The sequence below is a fragment of the Cavia porcellus genome, unplaced genomic scaffold (assembly GCF_034190915.1).
Source record: "Cavia porcellus strain 051 isolate PalLab524CR breed Dunkin Hartley unplaced genomic scaffold, mCavPor4.1 scaffold_25, whole genome shotgun sequence".
NCBI lineage: Eukaryota > Metazoa > Chordata > Mammalia > Rodentia > Caviidae > Cavia > Cavia porcellus.
The window spans coordinates 9344904-9369017 of record NW_026947508.1 but is presented as its reverse complement, the minus strand read 5'-3'; the positions used below and the strand labels follow the sequence as shown (position 1 = coordinate 9369017).

At 42.9% G+C, this 24114-nt stretch overlaps 1 protein-coding gene across 1 annotated transcript; it reads right to left on the bottom strand.

Moving 5' to 3' along the window:
- Positions 1-14648: 14648 nt before the first annotated feature.
- LOC100717749 (PRAME family member 15-like) lies at positions 14649-19942 on the bottom strand. The gene is made up of 4 exons (XM_003471188.1): positions 19614-19942; positions 18663-19241; positions 17054-17577; positions 14649-15202 (listed from the first exon to the last, which is right to left on the bottom strand). The coding sequence occupies exons 1-4, from the start codon at positions 19940-19942 to the stop codon at positions 14649-14651; spliced, it is 1986 nt and encodes a 661-aa protein (XP_003471236.1).
- Positions 19943-24114: the final 4172 nt, after the last annotated feature.

Sequence of the window (24114 nt, the reverse complement as noted above, 5' to 3'; positions counted from 1 at the left end):
ATTCTAAATAACTTGTAATCCTGTCATTCTATTGAATGGTTTTACATTGTCTTGATATTTTTGATCCTACAATACAAGAAGTTATACTCAAAGATTTCAAGGAAAGCGACACTATGGTAAGTATTTTTATGTCAGGATATCTTTTAGTGAAACACTATTTTGCTTACATGGTTATGTTTTGATCTGTGCTTTTTTGTTGTTATGCCCTATTTTATCTCAATCTCCTTTTTAAAATTTTCTTTTTTATTTTTATCTTTTTAATTAAGGGAAAAATAAATAAAAAATTGCAGAGTATATTACAGTAACCCACTTTGATTTCCTACTAACTTGATTTGAAACCCCGTATTGCTCTCACCATCTTATTTTGACTGAATTTCCTCTCTTCTGTTTTGCTTGATACTACCAAGTTCGAGAGCATAAGTAGCAACTGTGGAGACAATAAGATTCAGTATGACACCCATTCTGGTTTGACTAGTATCTTCTTTTGAAGTCATGTAATGTTTCCAATGTTTTGGTTTTGTTCTTTACTGTTTTGTTCAATTTTATTATAACTGATGATATAGGCAATTCTTTTTAAGATAGCGTGAAGCGTTATGGTGACCATTGTTGATCACCTTCTATTTTGTTTTTACATTATGCATTATGTCCATGCTTTTGCTTTGACTGACTCTGTCCTGTTCTGTCACATTTGGTTTTACACTCTTCAAAAAGAGTCATAAGAACTGTGGGAGTAATAAGACCCAAAATGTGTAATTGTCATTGTACAAAAGAGAGGAAAAGAAAGTGCTCTAAAGAGAATAACTGTATGTATATCTAAGTGTATAAAACAGATAACCATATTTCTGAGTTTTGTTGGATCATTGAACAGAACTGTTTGCAGTCTCACTGTTTGAATGTCCACTTTATATGCTTTAATTTTGTAACAAACAACTATTTCTAAGATGACAATATGTAATCTATCAACTAGTGATTTCCTATTGTTTATTTTTTCTGAAATTCTGTATAACTTGTACCCTTTTATGTTTTTTTTTCTTTTTCTCCTTAAATATAATTTAAAAAATGATAAAAAACCTGAAAAGTTTTCATTCTCAATTCACAAATAAGACAAATACGTCTATCTTCATTACTCATATTCAGTACAGTTCTGGAAACATTGCTGAGAGCAATTAGACATTCAAAAGAAATAAATGGAATAAATATAGGAAAGGAAGAATATAAGGATCACAATTTGCAGATGATATGGTGCTCTACACAAAAGACCCACCGCAATCCATTACAAGGTTTGTAGATTGAATAAACAAATTCAGTAGCATAGTTAAATACATTGTCAACACTTAAATATAAATATTCTTCTAACAAAAGCATTGAGAGAAAAATTAGGGAAGCAACACCTCTCACAGTAGCACCAGAGAAAATAAAATAACAACGAGTCAACCTAGTAAAAGAAAGAAACATCTTGCACATTTAAAATTCCAGTATGTCTTAGTTACTTTTCTCTCATTGTTGAGACATTATACTCAGCGCATAAAGTTAAGCAAAGGCTTTTTAGCTTAGTTTGTAGAGGCTTCAGTCTACATCATCTGGCTCCAAAGCAGAATGACATAACAGAGGGGCAGCCATTTATATCAGTGGCAGACAACAAAAGCAGACACAGCAAAAGGGGAGGAGAGAGTCTTTTTTGCTTTCTTGTATTGCATGCAGGCTATCTGCCCTAGGGCGAGTGTAGCACTCATATATCCAATCCCAGCACTAGACAAGAACCAATCACAAACTGTAGATTCAGCAGCCTCCAGAAAACACAGCTGCCATGATTGCATGAGGCTTTGCAGGACATCCAAAGAATTCATAACAGAATTCTAAAGAAGGATATCGAAGAGCATATCTAAAAATGGAAAGGTATCCCTGTTGTTATGTAGGGAGAATGAATGAAGTGAAAACAGCTATGCTTACAAAATTGTTATAGAAATTTAATGCAATTCTGACCAAAATGCCATTAGCATATCTCACAGAATTAGAGAAAACAATCCTAAAATTCATTTGGAACCAGAAGAGACTTTGATTACCCAAAGCAATTCTGGGGTACCAAGGCAAGACAGGGGTATCACAATTCCCTGACTAAATATTATTTTAAGCCGGTGGGATAAAAAGAGCATGGTGCTGGGCCTGTACTCTCAGCACTCAGGAGGCTGAGGCAAGAGATCTCCATGAGTTTGAGGCCATTCTGGTTACATTACTGAATAAGAGACTAGCCAGCACTCCACAGTGAGAGATGTAGTAAACAAATAAACAAAGTAGCATGCTCCTGGCAAAATAAAATTGACTCAAAGATCAATCAAACAAATTAGAAGATGCAGAATTTCCAAACATGTTTAGGCACCTTATATTTGACAAAGGTCCCAAACACTTTTACTGGAAGAAAGATAATCTCTTTAATAAATGGGGCTGAAAAACTGACTTTCCACATGCTTAGGAATGAAACTGGAACCATACCTTTCACCAGGCACTAAACTAATATTGAAGAGGAGCAAAGATCTGTGTATTAAAACAGAAGTACTAAATCTGTTAGAAGATAAAATAGATAGAAATCTTGAGGATGATGAAGTAGGCAGAGACTTCATGAACAAAATCCTGATTACACAGAAAACACCAAAGAATAATTAGGATCTCATCTTTTTTTTCTTTCTTACATTTTTTTCTTTCTTTGTTTTGTTTTTTGGTGGTACTAAGGGGATCTCATCTTGTTGAAAACTTTTGCACAGCAAAAGAAACCACAAACAGAGGGATGAGATAACACAAAGTGTGGGAAAATTGGTTTGCCAGCTCTTCTTCAAAACTGTAATATCTAATATATATATATAAAAAACTCAAAAAAGTCAAACCCTTCAAGTTTATACACTCAATCCAATAATGTGCATGTGAAAACAAATGACACTTCTCAGAGGAAGAAGTAAAAATGACAATGGGAAACATATGAAAAATGTTCAACATTATTGATCATTTGAGAGATGCAAATTAAAATAGTGCTGAGATCACATCTCAGTCCATAATCCAGGCCAATATCAAGCAGTGAACCAATAAAAAAAATGCTGATGAAGCTGTGGGACAAGAGTAACCCTTCTCTCCTGTTTGTGGGAGTGGAGACTGGAGTGACCATTATGGAAATCAGTGTGGAGATTCCTCAAAAATCTAAAGCTGTAGGATGCATTCGACCCAGCTATACATTTTCTCCATATCTTTTCTAAGCATCATACAACAGAGATATGTGCATAATAATGTGTAAACTGGCACAGTTTGTAATGTTGCAACCCCTGAAAAAAACAAGGCCCAATGATGAAAAATGGGGCAATACACACAAGATGAAAAATGGGGTGAGATGATGCCTTTTAAAAGAAGCTCTTTATTTTAGCTGGTCCAGTGAAAAGGTGGGGATGGAATTTGCAAAGCTGTGCACTGAGTTAGAATGTTGACTGATTTTTATAGTTCATTTATGATTAGCTCATTGATCATTAAGCACAAAGCGATGAGAAACAGAAATAAGTTGTGCCTTGGTTCACCTTTGCTTAAGGACAGAGGCATTTCACAGTGGGTGGTTAGCCAATTCATAGCCCTTGGACTGCCAATTCCAGGAACATTTGTCTCTCATAAAGGGAACAATGGTTGACACAGCATCATTTGCCTCTTACAAGGGGAACAAAGGTTGACATAGCAAACAGGTTACTGGGAGGGTGGGCAATGCATACAGAACAGCATGATGACGTGGTCAGTTAATCTGTAACTGTATGGTTGGTTCTTTGTTACTAGGGTGATAAGCATAGAGCATAATATTTAATGGATAAATTTTGGAAACAGCTCTGATGCCCATCAACTGATGAGTGTTTTTTTTTTTTACATGATGGGGTACTACTCTGCCATTAGAAGGATCAAATTGAGACTCCACTAGCTAAATGGATACAATTTCACACCATACACTTACATGAAATAAGTTGGACCCATGTGGTTAAATATTGCTTGGTTCTCTGGTGTGAGACTTTGAAAGTGTCATTCAGAACTCAAATGTATCATAGATATTGGGAAATGGAAAAAAATGTTAAAATGAGGAGGGGGAACAAGGCATGGGTTAGGGGGCAAGGAAGAAAGGGAGAAGAGAATTGGAAGGAAAAAGATGGGAACAAAGTATTTGAAAGTAAGGAAGTAATCCAGAGAGGATGGTGCATGCCTATAATCACAATACTTGGGAGGCTCAGGCAGGAGGATCACCATGAGTTTGAGGCCATCCTGAGATACATGATGAGACCCTGTCTCAAAATCAAGAACAACAAAACCAGGAAAATGGGAAGAGGGTTTGAAAGAAGGGGAGGGTGATGAGAAAAAAAATATGCAGTTGGGTGGAAGGTGAGGTACTGAGTGTGGAGCAAGCAGGTTGAGGGGAAAGAGCAGACTGAAACTCCCAGGGAGATGGAGGCAGGGGAGAATTGTAGAGAGATGCATTATAAGGATGCATACTCCTGACTTTCTGTCCTGCTACTTGCCCTCAGGAAACTGTGGGGACATGGGCTGGTAATTTAACCTCCTTCAGTTCCTTACCTGGATGTCCAGATGGCCTCTTAGAATCTCTCTTGTTTGGCCATGGATCTGTCCAGTTAATACCAGAATTGAAATAGGCAAACCCTGGTGGGTTCTATTTCCTAGGCTCTTGTGGAAGTTTACTGATGTCAGCCAGAGGTGATGGCCACACCCATAAGCACAGCACTCAAGATGGGGCAGGAGGATTACTATGAGTTCAAGGCCAGCCTGGGCTAGATAGAGAGGTTAAGGTTAGCCAAGCCAAAAATACATAGTAAAACTCTCATCACAAACAAATGGGAAAACAAAACTAAAAGTATTTAATTTCATGATATCTTGCTCTGAGAATTTATGTCCTGTGACTGAGCCTAGAATCTTAGTACAGCTCCCAAGACAGATGCAAAGTGGGGAGGATAATCTGTTTACTATAAACTTCAAACACTACAGGAAAATAATTCCCTTTCTTGTCTCCTCCCTCCCAGGCACTACTCAATTCGTGCACCACTAAATAATTTTTAGTAAGCAATAGTGAACTCAGTGTAACAACATTATATTTCATCTTGAAGTTAGGATAGAAAATGCTGAGAGGTGCATTTCCACACATTCTCCCACATCTGAAATTTACCACTTTAGGATGGAAATGAGGAAAAAATGAATCCACTTTCAAAAATGTTACATAGAATGGTTTCAGCTTTTTGTGAAAAGGAACATCTAATTTACCATTCCTAAAACCACAAAGTTGATGATCAATAACTTTACAGAAATTAAAACATTTGAAGAGCCATGTTCCATGAGTAATATTCTGTGGATCTTTAATCCCACACACTAAGAGCCTGAAACATGATGATCACAAATCCAAGCCCAGTCTAGGGACCTCAGTGACTTAGAATTTTTTGCACATATGCATGCACATGCACACACACACTGCTGGGAAATGTAACAAAATTTTTATCTAGCTAAAAGAATGAGGCAGCTAAGCAAGAACCTTCTTATGCAGAAAAAGGGCACACCTGTAATACCAGGAGTCTGGGATGCTGAGTCAGGAGGATTGAAATTTTGAACTCAGTCTGAGGCACAGTGTCTGAGTGAAAACTAGTTTCAAAATAAAGCACAGTAAGCCAATTGTGGTTGCATATTCCTGTAATCCCAGCACTTGGGGTGCTGAGGCAGGTGAACCAATACAAATTTGAGGTCAGCATGAACTATATAGTCAGAAACTGTCAAAAAGCCAAAACAGAAACCTAGTGTGGAGGACCAAACCTATACTCCCACCTCTTAGGAGGATGAGGCAGAGGATCATTGCAAGTTCAAGACCTGCCTGGGCTATGAAGTGAGCTCAGGACCAGTATGACCTGCATAGTGAGACCCTGTCTCAAAAAGACAGAAAAAACAACAGCAAAAACAATAAAATCATGATCTTAGAAGCATCTCAAAATCAGGTGTGGTCATGCATGCCTATAATCCCAGCACTTGGGAGGTTGAGGCAGGAGGACAGTTGTGAAGTTGAGACCAGCTAGGCCTACAGAGTGATTTCAAGGCCCACCTAAAGTACACAGTGAGATCCTGCTTCAAAAGAAAAAAACCAGAAAATTTATACCAGAAATCAAACTATTTCAGAGGAAAGGAAAACCACATTTTGAGGCAACATCTGATTCATCTAAATGTACAGAAAAAGGAGTATTCGTGGCATCTAGGGTGGCAGATTTCCAGGGGAAATTGGCTGAGGGCAGACAGGATCAGTGTCCTCCAGAGGATAGTGACTCACCAGAGGTGGATGAGGCCAGCCAGGGGCTCAGGGATCTTAGGAAATTGGCCAGCAGATGCCAGGCCCCATGCTCTTGGAAGGCTTCTCAAGCTTTTATTGATATTCCTAGCCGGTGCAGTGGCACAGGTCTGTAAGTCCAGCAAAGGGGGCTGAGACAGCAGGGTCCCCTGAGTTCAAGGGGAGCCAGAAGCTCATGGCAGGACCCCTTCACCATGAAAAAAATGGTACTAAATAAACATCACCAAATGAGGTTTTTTTGTTTGTTTGTTTTTGTTTTTGTTTTTTTTTGTCTGTGGCAGGGATTGAACTCATGATCATATTCTTACAAGGCAGGCATTTATACCACTGAGCTAAATCCCCAAGCCTCTCTGAGGAGTCTTTTGACTTCCTGGATCCTTTCTCCCAGTTTAGACACTACTGTCTTTCTAATCAGAGCACTGATTTCTGAACCTCCAAACAATTTGTATGTTTTTTGTGACCAGGTCTCACTGTGTGGTTCAGCCTGGGCTTGAACTCAAATGCAGGCCAGACTAGGCTGTAAGTCATGGTGATCCTCCCTGGTTTAGCCTCCCAAGAGCTGGGATTAGAGGCCTATGATAGTCCTGGTTGACTTCCTGCTTCTACCAGATCAGATGTCCATTTTTGAAAGGCGAGAGTTAAGACCAGTTTAGAAATCCAGGAGTCTTTCACTGATGGACTCCGCATCATTGTAGTTGCATTCACACATGACCATTATAGCTCTGTTGTGACAGTGCAGCGTATTATCTGCTCCTGATAGTAAACAGAAAGTAAGTACCCCAAAAGACTGTGGTTAAGGATCTATGGCCACAAATTATCCAAATATTCCAGAGTTAGAACAATTGTGTGAAGTTAGTAATGTCATCCTCAGGGTAAACCCAGCAGCAGTCTCCTTGTATCCGTGATGCCTTGTGTAGTTCAGGATGGCTCCAAATTACCTGAATATATGGTAATTGAGAAGAAAGGAGAGGAGAAGAGAGGAAAGGAGAGGAGAGGAGAGGAGAGGAGAGGACAGGAGAGGAGAGGAGTGGAGAAGAGCAAAAAAGGAAAGACTGAAGTGGAAAAAAACAGTGAGAAAAGAGGTTGATACCATTTATTGCAAGGCACAGGCTTTATTCTGCAATGAGAGGGGATGAAGACTTAGATGAAGAATCCTTTGAAGGGAATCAGGCTGAATCTGGATTAGCAGGGAGGAGTCCATGCCACTAAAGAACAATGTACTCAGTGGGACCCTGTGAAAGACTCTAATATTCTAAAATACCTGGGGTTCTTTTTAGGGTTACAGAACTTCATGTAGATGAAATTTGGAAATCCATAGAGTACTACAAAGCTCCACCACACACTTTATAACCCAACACTATCCCTGTGGGCACAGAGGCCATTTGTATTTGCTGCCCCAGAAACAAGAGGGGTCAGCTCAGTGAACTTGGTTGAGAGGATGAGATCTAGGAACATGATCTGGGGCATACAACACCATGCCCATATCCATGATTTTCATTTAGCACCTCAAACACAAAGCTGGCAAGCCTAGGAACCAATGAGAGAGAGAAACTTGCACATTCTAGAAGCAAAGAATTGATGGACTTCCTCAAGTGAGTTTCTCAGAGGATCCCCAGGAAGCTCAAGAGCCATAATGTTAGGAGGAAATGATTGACAGACTTAATATTTGAGAGGAAATGGGAGATTGCAGTCTTTCAGGGAGGGAGGTGGCTGCCTGTAATCCCAGCACTGTGAGACTGAGCAAGGAGAGTGGAAAGTTTAAGCTCACTTTGAACTTAGGGACTTGGGGAGATGTTATCCAAAATATTTAAAAATTGAATAAAATGCTGAGGGTGGAACTCAGAGTGAAGACCCTGGGAATAATCCCCTGTAATTAAAAAGTGCAGACATTTAGACAAAGTTTTATTCAAAATCCTAGCTTAAATTGGACCCAAGGCGGCAGGATAGGACATCATTTTTTGTTGTTGAATTTTCTGTTTTTCTTTTATTTTCTTCTTTCTTTCTTTCTTTCTTTCTTTCTTTCTTTCTTTCTTTCTTTCTTTCTTTCTTTCTATATTTTTCTCTTCTTCTTCTTTTTTTGACAGGGTCTTGATGTGTAGTTCACATTGTCCTTAAACTTACTCTGTCTTTTTCTTTCTTTCTTTTTTTTTATCAGTACCGGGGATCGAAATCATGACTGCCTCCTTGCAAGGCAGGCACTTATGCCACTGAGCTAAATCCCCAGGCCCCTTAAACGTACTCTGTAGTCCAGGGTATTTGCCATCCATTTTGAGTGAGCTAGATTTCAGAAGTTAAAAATGCAACACTCCCCAGCCAGGTGCACTGGTGCAAACTTTGTTTTTTTAAAGAACAATCTCTTTTTTTAAACATGATATTTCTACTTTTATCACACTCTCCAGAAGAAATGGAAATGGGTCTGCTAGTGAAAAAGGGAGAAGTGGTTGAGGATAGAAAAGTCTAGAGTTGGGTTACAAGGGAGGATAAAAGAAAATAAACAAATAGGGTTGTGGCTGGGTGGAGAGGGTAGTGGAGGAGTTGGGGGAGGGGGCCAGGAAGCTCTGTTCAGAGGAAGCTCTAGCACCTCCTCCATGAAATGCATGGTACAAACCCTAGATCATTACAGTAGCCAAAGAAGACAAGAGGGACAGGGTTCTGGATTAGGGCCAAATGTGAGGAACACAGAGAAAAGAGCTCAGGAATAAAATGTCACTTACTTAGAATTTTAATGCAGTTGAAACTTGAAGCTAGCTGGCTGCATGTATGTAGGGTGATGGCACTGAGTGGTGTCCACACAAGAATGAAAAGACTGCAGTTGGGGAAGGCTCAACTCCAAACACAAGAAGAACTGAAGGGACCATGCTGGGGAGGGGACAGCAGTCAGCGAAGCAGGGCCTAGTGGGTTGCCCGGGACTCTGTCCTTCCTAGGGCTGTTTATAGTGTGAAAACATGAGGTGAAGCAAGTCTAAAGAGGGGCATGAGGTGGGACAGAGCTATGGTCAACCAATAATTTTAGTTGTTCAGGTAAAATTGAACAAATCAGGAACAAATTGAGAAGCAAGTCACATAGCAAGTGAGCATTCTTATGGCAGTGACTCTTCTTTTGGGGGTTGGAATAGTGACTCCTGTTTTCCCAAGGCGATCCATAGTTAATCCCTAAGGAGTGTAGTTAAGTGGGTGATTGCATTTGTTTTGCCTTCTGTCTTGAGATCTGGACCGCAGTGAGAGATGCATGTCTCCTCCAAGGTCATAAGACATCTGGGCCTTATCCTGGCTGCACTTGGAGAACTGCTGAGCTTCCAATGGGTGGGCGGGCCCACACTATCTCTGGAGCCAAGCCTGTTTGGGCCTCCCACGCCTAGCCATCTGTGTGCAGAGGAGGGGCTGGGCAGATCTGGGGCGCCTGCATCAGCCTCCCCGTGTGTCTGGAGGACTGTGGATATCTCAGCCAACAGGGAGGGATCCCAGGTTCTGGAGGCACTGTGGCCTGTGGTGAGTGCTCAGCGGACTCTGCCCAAATCCCAGACTGTTCTGGACCCTCCAGGCTTCCAGGTGCAGTGAAGTGGAGAAGTGGGTTTGAGGTCTCTACATCCGCCTCCCCATCCCAGCTGCACTTGGAGAACTGATGAGCTTCCAATGGGTGGGCGGGCCAATGCTATCCCCGGAGCCCAGCCTCTTTTGGCCTCCTGCACCTAGCCATCCGTGTGCAGAGGAGGGGCGGGGCGGATCTGGGGCGCCTGCATCGGCCTCCCCGTGTGTCTGGAGGACTGTGGATGTCTCGGCAGTTGGTGGAGCATCGTGGGTTCTGGAGGCCCTGTAGCCTGTGGTGAGTGCTCAGTGCATTCTGCCCAGAGTCCAGACTGTTTGGGTCCCTCCAGGCTTCCAGATGCAGTGAAGTGGAGAGATAGGTTTGAGGCGTCTACATCTGCCTCCACATCCCGGCTGCGATTGGAGAGCTGTGGAGCTTCCAACGGGCAGGTGGGCACACAGTGTCCCTGAGGCCCAGCTTGTCTGGAACTGCGGAGTTCTGAGCAGGCAGAGCAGGGCCATTGGTTCTGCAGGCCCAGTGCCTTGGGGTAGCGTGCTGCCAGAGTCTCAGTAGCTGCAAACATAGAAGGGGATTTCCCACAGATCCTGAGGAAGCTCTCAAATAACACTTGAAACACAGAAATATAGAAAAATGACAAAACAAAAGACCAAATTACACCTCAAACCTCCAGCCCATCTCAAGAAACCCTAGGAGCAATGTATATAGAAGAAAATATATGGCATTCACCCCAAATATCGGACACAATAGCTATTGAAATTAACAAGCAACTCCAGGAAGCTTTAAAGAAATTCAAACTCGAAATAATCTCCCAGGTAAAAGAAGAAATGATAAAAGAAATGAAAGAGATTCTGAATATATCTAAAGGAAACACAGATAAAAAATTGGAGGACCTAAACAAAAAGATAGAATCCGTAGATGAGCAATATAAGAAACAAACAGAATACATAATGCAGTTGCACAGAGATATACAGGAAATAAAAAACTCCACTGAAAGTTGTAAAAACCAACTTAATGAAAGTGAAGATAGAATTTCAGACCTTGAAGAGAGGATTGCAGCTAGTGAACAGGAAAGGAAAGATCTTTTAAAAATAACAAGGAATCAGGAAACAACAATACAACAACTGTAAGACGATGCAAAGAAGAATAACATAAGAATGATAGGGATTAATGAAAAAGAAGGAGACAACATAAAGCATGTCAAGAGAATATTTAGAGAAGTAATAGCTGAAAATTTCCCAAGCATGAGATCAGAAACTGACATCAGGATCAGTGAAGCATATAGAACTCCAAATAGTCATAACCAAAATAAAACTACACCCAGACATATAAAAATCACCATTCCAGAAATCCAACACAAGAATAGATTATTAAAAGCTGTCAGAGAGAAAAGACAGATCACTTATAAAGGAAAACCTATCAGAATCACAGCAGACTTCTCAGCACAAACAATAAAGTCCAGAAGAGCATGGAGTGAAGTATTCCAGATGCTAAAGCAAAATGATTTCCAACCTAGACTGATGTACTCTGCAAAACTATCATTCAAAATTGATGGTGAAATACGATACTTCATGACAAAGAACAGCTGAAGAACTTCATGAACACCAAACCGACCCTGCAAAAAATATTGAAAGGCAGTTTAGATACACGAAGGAAAAAACCACTAAGCAAAGCAGATAATTAAACAGAACAGAAAGATAAAAATGCAACAGCAGAGAGATAACATGTCAACAATAAACCAGCATTTAATAGTAATAACCATTAATGTAAATGGTCTCAAAGCACTAATCAAAAGAAACAGACTAACAGAATGGATCAAGAAACAAAATCCAACCATATGCTGTTTACAGGAAACTCATCTAACCCAGAAGGATACTCACAGACTGAAAGTCAAAGGATGGAAAACAATACTTCATGCAGCAGGAATCCAAAAAAAGGCAAGAGTAGCCATTTTGTTTGCAGACAACGTGAACTTTAAACCAACAATGACCATAAAGGACATAGAAGGTCACTACATACTTGTAAGGGGAAGTAATCAGTGGGTCACAGAAGAAATTAAAGAAGAAATTAAACAGTACCTAAAAGAAAATGAAAATGCAGATACAACTTACCGGAATTTGTGGGATGCAAGGAAAGCCGTCCTCGGAGGAAAATTTATTGCACTGTGTTCCCACATCAGGAAAACAGAACAAATTCAAATAAATAACTTGATGTTACACCTCAAACAGCTAGAAAAAGAAGAGTAAGTCAAGCCCAAAGCCAAAAGAAGAGAGGAAATTATAAAAATCAGAGCAGAAATCAATGCAATAGAGACTAAGAAAACAATCCAAAGAATCAACAAATAAAAGAGTTGGTTCTTTGAAAGAATAAATAAAATCGATAAGCCCCTAGCCACCTTATTAAAAAAAGGAAAGAAAAAGCTCAAATTCATGCAATAAGAAATGAAAAAGGTGAAATCACTACAGACCCAATAGAAATACAGAAGATCATCAACACCTATTTTGAAAACCTCTACTCGCAGAAGTTTGATAACACAGAAGAAATAGATTCTTAGAAACATATGAAGTACCAAAGTTAGATCAAGAGGATGTAAAACTGTTGAATAACCCAATCTCTGTTAATGAAATTGAAAATGTAATTAAGTTCTTACCCACCAAGAAGAGCCCAGGCCCAGATGGATTCCCTGCAGAATTCTACAAGAAATACAAAGAAGACCTAATGCCGACAACCCTCAAACTATTAAATGAAATTGAAAGGGAAGCAATCCTTCCTAAGTCATTCCTGGAAGCAAATATTACTCTAGTAAAAAAACCTGAGAAAGACCCAACTAAAAAAAGAGAACTATAGACTGATATCCCTAATGAACATAGATGCAAAAATCCTCAATAAAATATTGGCAAATAGGATGCAGCAAATCATCAAGAAGATTATACACCATGATCAAGTGGGATTCATCCAAGGAATGCAAGGATGGCTTAACATACGTAAATCAATAAATGTAATCCACCATATCAATAAAGCCAAAATTAAGAATCACATGATCATTTCTATAGATGACCTCCTGCTTACGAGGTAGATGCTTATGCTGCTGAGCTAAATCCCCAGCCCACATAGTAAATTCTTGTCTCAAAAAACCTGAAAAAACCATGAGCAAGCAAGCAAGCAAACAAACAAAACCCAAATAAACAAGTGAGCAAAGAAAACACACAAACACAAAAGGGAAAACACCGCACCATGCCAAGGATGTTGGCATAATGTCTATAATCCCAGGATTTGGGAGGATGAGCAAGAGATTCATCACGCACTAAGGGTCAACTTAGTGAGTTGAAGGCAAGCCTGAAGTAAGTAGCCGGACTGTGTCTCAAAGACGGGGCAAAACAAAACAGGAAACCTCAGAAAAGACATATCCTCATAGAAAAAGAGGCACCATGAGACTGGAACTCATCCTCAAGGCTAAGGTCAAAGGCATCAGGCCCCAAATATATATGAGTTGGGGGCTGAGTATATGGGGTGCTACATCCATCATGGGCCTCCTGAAGATGACCCAGGAAAACCTAAGACCTGGAAAGTTGGGAAAAAGCTGTGGGAGAAGGTTTGAATGTTTTCACAGCAAATTTAGAAATAAAAATGGGCAGTTGAATGAAAGAACATGGCAAGTATCCCAGAGGGGCAGTATGATTTTCTGCATGGAGGAAATTCTGGCTTTATTTGTCCCAAGAAGGGCAAGAGTGTTTTACACAGGATTAGCACAGTTTTAGTCCATAAAAAATAAAACAATGTTTTCATAATTTCATAACAGGATTAAATAGAGTGATGACAGTGATACACTGTGCATTGCTACCCCCAAACTGTGAGCAGCAGTTTGAGTCACATTCATCTGAGTTCTGTCACTTCCTTGGTGTAACTAGCTTAGTCCCTAGTCCCTGAAGCCTCCTTTTATGCTGCCAACTGGAAAATTGTAGCCCTGCCCAGACTAGCACAGGAGACAAGCAGAAAAGAGAAAGCACGCAGGTTCTGACCACGTGGACTGGGATTGTACCTTGTGGGCCTCAGTCAGATCTGTGTCTTCAGCAAAGCCCTGTTACTATTTTCCATTTCCTAGATTCTCTCATCTTGTTTTCCCGTCTCATCTTTTTGAGACAGGGTTTCACTCTGCAGTTCAGGCTGGCCTTGAACTCATTTTGTAGATCACACTGGCCTCAAACTTGCAATCATGACTCAGGCTCCCAAATGCTGAATCCCAGGTGTTTCAACCATGCCTGGCCTGGCCTCTCAGTTTACACATGATTCGCAAGGAAAGCTCAACAGTCCTGTCCCTTGTGTATCTGATCCTAACAGCTGGCCAGTTAACATCATACGTTTTCTAGATTGGCATATTTCTTATTTTATGTTTGCAGTTTTACTCCAACTTGCTACAGATATAATCAGAACACAACAATCCACAGACACTCTAGTGTCACCATAACTTTTATTTCACAAATAACTGGCAGACCACATGTCTCCCCGCTATGACCAAAATGCCAAGGATTTTGGGGATCTGCAGGGAAAGCTCTGCACCCTCCTCTCCTGAGTAGCTGTTGCAGATGTCCTCTGAGGAAACAGGCACAGTCCACCTAGAGCTCCTGTAGGCAGTCTGCTCTCCAGAGGTGAAGAATGAGTTCATCAACATACTCTGCAGTGTATATTAGGTCCTGTAATACCCATTAGTGAATGAGCAAGTTTTTGAAGATTTCTCATCTGGCCCAGGTAATGAGCCAATCATGCCAGGTCTCTAACACCCAAGAAGTGACACACTTCTACTTGCTGAACACAGTTCAGCTCAAACATCTTGAAGGCTTCCAGGAAGGTATCAAAAGGCATCTCATAAACCTCCATCTTCTTATAGACAGGTGGACCAAATGTCTCTCTGCCGGACCCACTCAAAAGACAGGTTTGGAGTCCACTGAGTGCTCTTCTCTTGCTGAAAAGCTCTGTCATCACCTTCACCATATGGTCATCCACTTTCTGGTCCCTATGTTCATTATCTGGTGTCCAGGTACGAGCCATGGCTCTGAGCCCCACAATCCAGAAGTCCTGGTGCATGTCCCTCAGATCCAGCACCTGCAGTTTCCACCTGCTGTGGATGAAAAGGGAGGCAGACCCTGAACTGAGGAAAGACTCAACTTCCAACCTGGGCTTCTCTTCTGCTTTCTGTGTATCGGCAACTCCTTTAGTTTTCTTGCCTTCCTTTTTGTACCCTTGACATATAGCAAATGCCCTGGTTCCACTTCTAGTCCCTGTGGCAGGAGGCACGTTCAGGCTCCTCCCATCATCTGCATGGCCAGCACACACAGCTTTGCAGTCAGGAGGCCCCTTCCCAGATGGTGCTCAGGCATGGCCATGGTCTCTGTGAGCCTCTTGTCATAGCATCAGCAGCTGCTGCCCACACCTCTACCCTCCCATTCTCCATGATCCCCACTGTTCTTCCCCCTGCTCCCCGTGCCCTCCCTCCAGAATACCTGGCCCATGCTCCCCTGGGACAGCTCTTTGTGGCAGGAAGTGTATCTAGCCCATCCAGCACAACTCTCCATGTCTGTAAGTTTATCTTCTCCAGCTGGAGCTTTACTAACTCAGGTTGTGAGCTCACTTATTTCCTCATTTCCAGCAAGAACCCCAAAGGGAGGCAGGGGAACACCCAGGCATACACCATCACATTCAGGACCTCATTTGGGCCCGCATGAATGTGTCCATGAATATGTCATGGGAGATCAGGGCCTGAAAGCAGTGCAGGCTGTGGTCTCACTGTTGAGCATGTCCGGCTTGACATTTCATATAGAAGCAGTGCACTCATCATGATGGATCTGCAAGAACAAGCACCCTAGGGACATCCAGGAAGACGCTGTTGAGGCTGAGCTCAGGAGACTCTTTGTGATCCAGTAGGCTAACTCTGGGCCAAAGTCTCTGTCATCTCTGGTGGAGGCCTTCTCTATTTGCACCAATATCCCTGTGATTGATAGTCTCAAAGCCACAGGTCTGCCACTGTTAGCTCCAGGATACTCCTCTCCCGTCCACTTCTAACCATTAATCCTCTTTACTCCAATCCCTATTGCAGGTGGATATGAAATAACAGCTTTGTGCAGCATGGGAAAAATATTTTTGATCATTCCTTCAAGGCCCCCGAATAATATCAGTGGAAATATAATATGGCCACAACATCTTACCTTCTCTCATTCTAGGGAGACTTTCCTAAGTGGCAGTATTTTTATGTTACAAAATTGAAGAAACAAGTGTCAAAGGCATGTAACATTATAGAGTATTCATGGCCTTCTGTAACAGGCACGTACATGAGTTCACCTCCTGAAATATCCAAAGGAACTCTATTCTAGAGACTTAGTGTCTGAAGTGCACTTCATTTTGACAGTCTTTTGGATTAACAAGAGAAAAAGAGGCACGGAATAGTGAATGGAAAATATCTGAGAATAATAGCCCATGTCTTTCATCATGGCACTCTGGATGATTAGTACAGAATATTGCAAGTATTAGCCCAATGCAGACAAGTTAGAAGGAATTTGTCTGGATACAAAAATGTTTTCTAGGTGTCCTTCAGTGAGACCCTAAGATGGCTCCCATGTAACATGGGTGTATTGGGGAGAGAGAAAAGCAAAGAATCCTGGAGGTAGTATGGCACTAGAGAAAACTATTTAAGAATGGGAGGGAAAGAGCACTATGGAATATCTCCATTAGCTCCTATGAGTTCTGGAGGCCAGACCTCATTGATCAGAAAGCTCAGGGCTTTTTCTCAGTTACTGAGATTCATGAGCTCTAAGTTGGAAACAAGGTAACATGATCATGGAGGAAACCAGATAGTTCACAGGCAGCTCTCTTTATTTCTGATCATTCCATTATATTAACCCATACATTCATCTCAAGCCTTAATTTACATCTAGAAAGTCAAGTTTCCATTTCTGATCTTCCCTAACATCCAGGTCCGCACAGGTCACTTCCCTTCTCAAATCAAAAACCAAAGGATTCTGCAAGGTAGCTGCTGATTGTTATGCTATTTGTCCTTTCTCAGTCATAATGAACCCAAAGCTCTGTGCTCCTGGTGGCCAGAAGGAAGAATAGGGTGTGAGGGTCGCACTAGATAGCTACACAAGACGAGCATGGAGCAGTGTGCAGTTTACAGATGTCCCAGTTTGAAGAGATGCCACCGTGAGCAGCACAAAACCAGACCACCCTGGGATGGTTAAATGACTTCACGGCCCTCTTTAGCACCTCCCACATATGGTTCAGTCTTAGTGGGTGGACATAATCCCAGGGATTGTAAACTTCAGGAGGTGAGTACATCTCCAGTGTTAAGTTGCTCAGCCGGGCAGTGTGGCACAGCAGCCTCTCCAGGGTGGCTAGAGACATGGAGTTCCTCACGTAGCTGAAGGTAGTTAGCTGGGAGCAGTGACTTAAGGCAGGCAAAAAGTCCAAGAACTCAACTTCCATGATTTCACAGACCTGTAAGTGTAGGGTGGTCAGAGTGGCTGAAATGTTTTCCAGGAGAAATCTGAGGGAATCAAGCTTATGAGTCAGGTCCAAACCATACAGAGCCAAGTGTTTCAGGTGTCTGATGCTTGGACAGTGTGGCAGCTGGTTCCAGTCGGAGTCTGAAAGTCGGCAGTAACTTAACCGGAGCGTCTCCAAGGGGGTTATCAGACACCTACAAAGAGACCAAGCAGTTAGATCCGGCTGTTGGAGAGGAAAAGGAGTGGTTCATAGGGAACAACTCCAAGGTAACCCCAGTGTCAGTAGAGTCATCCCAATTTAAACTGAGGTCATTTCCCATTACTAGTCCCTGAAGTCGCCTTTGCTTTCTCCTAAGCAGAAAACAACAGCTCTTTCCTGTTGGGGAGAGAAGGAGACAGGCAGGAAGGAAAAATCGTTGAAGGACTAACCACATCCATTGCGGTGGCTAAAAAGGCTGTCAGCAGAGGCTGTGACCTTGTTCCAGTCCTGCACTGCTCTTTGCTTTCAGTTTGAGACTCCTGCCCTTCACCTCTGGTCATCATCCCACCTCTCAGGAGAGGATTCTGATCCTGACTGCCAGGAGGATAGAGAAACTGGGCATTGCTCAGCCTCACTGACTGCAGATGGAGGGGATGGGGAGGCAGCAATGGAGGGAGCAGCAAGGCCCTGTCTCCTCCCACAGACACTAGGAGTAGGGACTGGACTGGATGCAAGGCAGGAAGAGGAAATGGGAAGAAGACTAGCATGACACAGAAGAGTGGAGGAGAGTGGAACGAATGTCTGGGATGAGGAAGGCATAGAGGAAAGAAAAGTGACATCCAGATGAGGTTGTGAAGCCTCTGATGGAGTCAAACAGCAGCCTTTCCCAGTGGAGAACAGGATGGTGGGCTCACTGTCTCTCACACATCTCCTGAGCAAGTGGTTCACACACTGTGAAGTGTGAATTCTTGTCTTTCCTTGGTGCCATATGCCTTGTCTGCTTCTCAGCACCTTACACTAGATATGCTTTCTGTGGGAGAAAGCACACTCCTGCCCGCACTGTATCTGGCCACTGACTTGAAATATCCTATCACAGTGGCCCTTTGCAGTCTGGATACCCATGTAGAGTGGCTATCTGACATGCTGTTGTAGGAATGAGGAGTGAAAAAGGCAATGTGTTGATTCTACAGTGTTTGATCTCTGTCACATATCCCGTGGTTGCACACTGTCCATATCCTCTAGTATGTCTAGAACACACAAAGACTTTTCTGACTCTTCAGAGAGAGCTTCACATCTTACCTGAGCACCTGGTCCAGGTGGCCTTCCAGGAAGAAGAGAGAGTCCACATAAACCTCCTGCAGACAGTGAAGCTTCATAAGCTGAGAAGTGATTTGGGAGATCATCTGTTCTGTCTTCTCTGGGGAAATGATGTCAGGCATAGAGATGTCAGAGAGCATTAGTGTGTGGAGATTTTGCATCTGGCCTAGGTAAGGGGCAAAATGAGCCAGGGTGGAGAGTTCCCACCGACCCACATCCACATGCTGCACCGAATCAAGGTTGAGGCTGTCCAAGACCTGAGTGATCTTTTGAAAGCACCTGCTTGTGATCCTCAGGCTTGTACATTCCAGCTGCACCAGACCTTCTCTCTTCTGGACCCACTGGAGGAGGAAGATTAGGAATGGATCCATGCCAAACTCACTGAGCCACAGATCTAACATCACTTTGAGAGGCTGCTTTTTTGCTACTCTTGGCAGAGTCTTCTCTGTTTTTGTCTTCCTCCTGACTTCTGAGGAGCACGCTTCTAACTGGTTTTCAGCCCAGACTTTCCAGAAGTCCTGGTGCACGTCCCGCATATCCAGCACTTGCAATTTCAGCCTGCTGTGGGGGAACCAGGAAGGAATCTGAGAATTTGGACTGGACCCATTTCCTCTTGTGATTTAATCATCTCTGAGGTCACTTCCTGTTTTCTCTGTTCTGCAGTTTTCTGGTTCCCCTTTTCCCATCCCTACTCTTGGTGTCTGTGGAAGGAGCCAGGAACTTCTTGCTCCTTTCACTGCTGCATCTAGCATTAGCTGTCCTGCCCTTCTGGCAGCTCATGCCCAGCTGACTCAACAATGCCCAAGGCTTCTCTGATCCTCTGTCACATTCAGAAGCCTCTGCTTCACCCTTAATTCTCTAGTCTCCCTGGCACTTTCAGCCCCTGACTCAAATCCCATGGCCCTCCCTGCAGGACACTTTGATTACACTCACCTGGAACCAAGCTTCTGGCTCAGCAACATATCGAGCCCACCCAGAATAGCTTGTAACATCCTTTTCTGCACCTGGTCAACATCCACCTGATTGTTTAACTTCCTTGATTTCCAGATGCTTATCAGGGCTCCCAGGGGCAGGTAGGGAAAGGGCCAGGACAGCACCATGGCCTTGAGGAGTTCAGCATGTCCCCTGGTGAAGGCCTCCATGAACACTGATGGGAAGAGCTCCCCTGGCAAATCCTCCATGGCCCATATGGCCAAGGCCTTGTCTGTCAGCAGACTCTGAATCGCAAGTTTCTGTAGCCTGTATGGGACCTGGGTGCTCATCCTGTTGAATATGGTGTGCCAGAGGTGCTGTGGAAACACTGTGGAAAGAGACATCCTTTCAGGCCAGGCTGAGACACCTATTCATACCCATCGAGAAACCAATGTGCTGCCAAAAAGTCCCTGATCTGACAAGGGTAGCAGAGACCTCAGATTGTCCAAATCGGCTTGTGCTCATGGTCCCAAAATACTGCTGCTGCCTCTAAGGGACCAGGAAGACTGCTAGTGCCCAGATGAAGCAAGGTGAGAGCAACAGACTCTTCTCCAACTGAGCACCCTGACCTCTGAACCCACTGAGAAATGGGAGCCATGAAATTGGAAACTGACTCCCATGTGTTGGGGAAAAATATTCTCCTGTTCACTCCAAGGAAATGTACCCAAGAAAATAGAAAAGTCATATGGCCCTAATTTATCACTTCTCAAAGGTTCCTGTTGAAACAGATACACAGACTATGAAATGTATGTCATGAGTTTTCATTTCAATAATAATATAATAGCCCACAGCTGGCAGGATCAGGGACAGATCTGATATGTCCACCTCCCCTTCTTGTTAACTGGGTCATCTGTTACTTGGCAGTGGAAACAGAGACTCAATGGATAACCATTCAGCAGCGTCAGCAGCTGGCTTGGGAATTTCTTAGGTGAAAAACCTCTGGTTGGATAAAAATTCAGTGTACCTCGATGACACTCTGGTTCACAGTTATTTGTGATAACAGTGAAAAATTAATCATAGAAACCCCTCAATTTCATGGAAACTCCAAATATCCTCTGCAATGCTTTGTGGTATGAGATCTATAAATAGCCAAACAAAGATCATTGTGCAGTGCTCCATGCTGCTGAGTGGCTGTTGCACTGTAACCATCTCTGGCAGATGCACCAGGATTCCTGCAACATAACAGGTTGTTATAAGGCATGTAGCTATACCACATGTTCTCAGTTTTCATTCTCTCAAAACCCAAAGATCCCTAAGATGCCTTCAAAGCACCTTTCTCCAGCCAGGTGTGGTGGTGCCCGACTATAAAAGCAACACTCAAGAGCCTGAACCATAAAAATCTTTGCAAGCTTGAGCCTAGTTTGGGCTATAAAGTGAGCTCAAGATCAGCCTCAACAGCAAAAGTGAGACCATGTCTCTAAAAGTAAAGGAAAAAAAAAGAACAAAACAATAACCATACCCTTCACCTTCTAAGGTTTTATTAACAATATTTGTAAATTAAACTACACAACTGTGGGGTAAATAGCATATTTGGGGCCTAAACCACAAAGGCAAGCACTTAAAGGCTTTTTTCTGACCATATGTAAAATTGATGGTTTTTCACAATTCCAAAAGCTCTAGGCACATAAACTTCAAGTTGAGATTACTCTGTACTTGAATCAGAAGTTAGAGGAGCTGAAGAACAGAAAGGTGAAAGAAGTGTTTTAGTGGGGCAACCAGAGACTACTCTCCTTGAAAAGAGGAGCCACTATCTCCATTGCGGATAAACTTGTCCCTGTCTCCCTGTATTGATATACACAGAGCTGGCTAGGCCATTTCCTTGTCCCTTTAATTGACTTTAAGCCATGTAAATTGGGCTGGCTGAACTGGTGATGTATAATATCTAAAGCAAAGGGACAGTTCATTGTTACCCCACCCAGTGACTTCCCAAATCTGTGACTGATCTCGGTGGGATGGAGAGCTGTGCTACATGCTGTGGGCTGGGAGCAAACCTTGAGAAAGAAGCTGTGACTTCCCAGAGCAAACAGGATTGTAAATCAGAACTGAGGCACCAACCCCAAATTGTTAGACACTGCCTCAGCTGTGTTATGCAGATTGCTTTCTCTGCATTTCTTGCCCTCTGCTCATGGCAGAGGTGATGTCAGGTCTCCTCCCTAGCCCAGCTTAGGGCAGCCATGCATTTCCTACCACTCTCACTGTCATTCATCCCTGAACCACTCCCTTCAGGGGGAATTGATAAGACCTGGAAAGGGCTCTGGGTGGAGGCCTTGTGCTGGGGAACCACCACCTTGGCTGAGCTTAGGACCCCTTGGCTCCATATAACTATACATATGTCCCATTCTTCTTGCCATGGGGTACATGAGAAGTGGTAAACCGTAATTAACTCACTAGAATTGCAATAACTGCTCCTTAAGATTACAATTATAAACCTTCTTAGACAACAAGAGGACAGAAAAGTTTTCTCTATATTTTAGAAAGCGGGAGAGCATATGGATGAGCTTATCAGAACAGGAAAAATCTAGAGAGCCCAGTGAAGAGAAGGATGTTAGTTTGGATTGTGAAAATTTGTGTAAAAGGCATTACCAGCATTCTGTTGTCCACCACTGTCTCTTGTGTGGCTTTGGTCAAATGGTCAACCTCAGATTTCCTCACCTGTGAATGGGCTCACAAGTATACCTATTCCTATCCCCTCTTTCTTGCCTTATTGGGACACAGCTTTATTATATAGTTTATTTTGGCATTGAACTCACTTTGTAGCCCATTGTTTCTACTGTCCTCCTGCCCCAGCCTCCTGAATGCTGGGATTTTAGATGTGTACCACCACACCTGGTTTCCTCATTCATTCCGTGAGGGATGTACTGTGATTTCCAGCTTGAACGAGGATTTGGGGTGAAGGATAGCAGGGAATCTGCACAGAGTCCTAAGCCTCTATGCTTCCGCAATGTTTCTTACTCTCTGCCCACTTTCCATTCTCTCCAGTGAACCTGGGGAAGGTTTGCATGCCCTGTTATTACCCACCCCATTCCTAGTCCCAACATAGGCCTGTCCTGCTCATGCATGAAGCAGAATTAAATGAACACTGCTGTGACACTTAGCTTTCTACATCACACTCTGCTATACCCCAGTTTTCACACACACTTTCCCAGGGGCTTCATTGTCACTCACGCACTGTGCAAGGAGAACTCTGTGGTTTTTGTCTTTATAGATGCAGGTGGAAATGGAAGAGTGGAGGAGCAAAGGCTGAGGATAGAACACGCAAAAGGGGAGGAGGGGATGGACTCGAGAAGGAATGAGGCTCCCAGGGAGCTGGAGGCTGGGGACAATTGGAGAGGGATGGACCATAAGGACGATCTCCCCTCTCCCCCTTCTCTCTTGGTGCTGTCCTCTGGGAGCTGTGCGGGCAGATGCCTTAACCTCCCTCAGTTCCCTCACCTGCAAGGAGAGGATGAGTTAGCACCTTGCTCAGCAGGTCAGGATTGACTCTGGCAAACTCTGGTGTTGCCCCTTGGGATTGCTGATGTCAGCCAGGTGTGGTCGCCACAGCTGTAAACCCAAGCAGTCTAGAGGTGTAAATGGAGGGTCCCTGGGAATTCAAGGCCAACCCTGGTCACAAAGTGAGTTGAAGGCTAACTCAGCCTAAACTACAAACAAAAAGCAAACCAAAACATGCCTTGCTCTGAGTACACGTTACATGTTTGACCCAAAACCTCAATAGAGCCCTGAAATCCATGCTGCTGTTATGAGCCTACTTGTTATATATCTGATCCCTTCTTTATAATCTCTCAGAGCTACAATAGATAAAGCCATAATCTGCTTACTACAAACTTCCAAGTCAACAGAAATGTAGTTCCCTTTCTCCCTTCGTCCCTGGTCAAAGCCATTTCATGCACCACTAAAATATTTCTGGTGAGCACTGGTGAAATTCATGTATCAATAGTATTGAGCATTTTAAAATTAGGATGGAGCTGAGTGTGGTGTTGCATGCCTGTAGGCCCAACAGTTGGGAGACAGAGGCAGGAAGATTGTTAGAGTTCCAGACCAGCCTGGGATGTAATATGAGTTGAAGGCCAGCCAGAACTGCATAAGGAGACCCTGTCTCAATAAGACATTAAATAAAGGAATGAAAATAAAGTCACCATGGAAAATACTGAGATGTAGATTCCCACACATTCTCACATGTGTGAAATTTACCACTTAAGATGAAGATAGGCATGAGATTGATCCACGTGTTTTTCTTTTACTTTTTTTTTGGTGGGGGGGGGGAGAAAGAGTCATGGTCTATTGTTCAGGCTGGCCTTGAACTTCTGGAGATTTTCCTTCCTCAGCCTTCCAAGTGTTAGGATTATTGGTGTGCCCCACTACACCAAGCTAATCCACTTCAAGTATTACATAATGCTTTTTTGTGATTTATCCATTCATACCTCCCCAAGGTTTGTAATCAATAATTATAGTGAACAGGAAG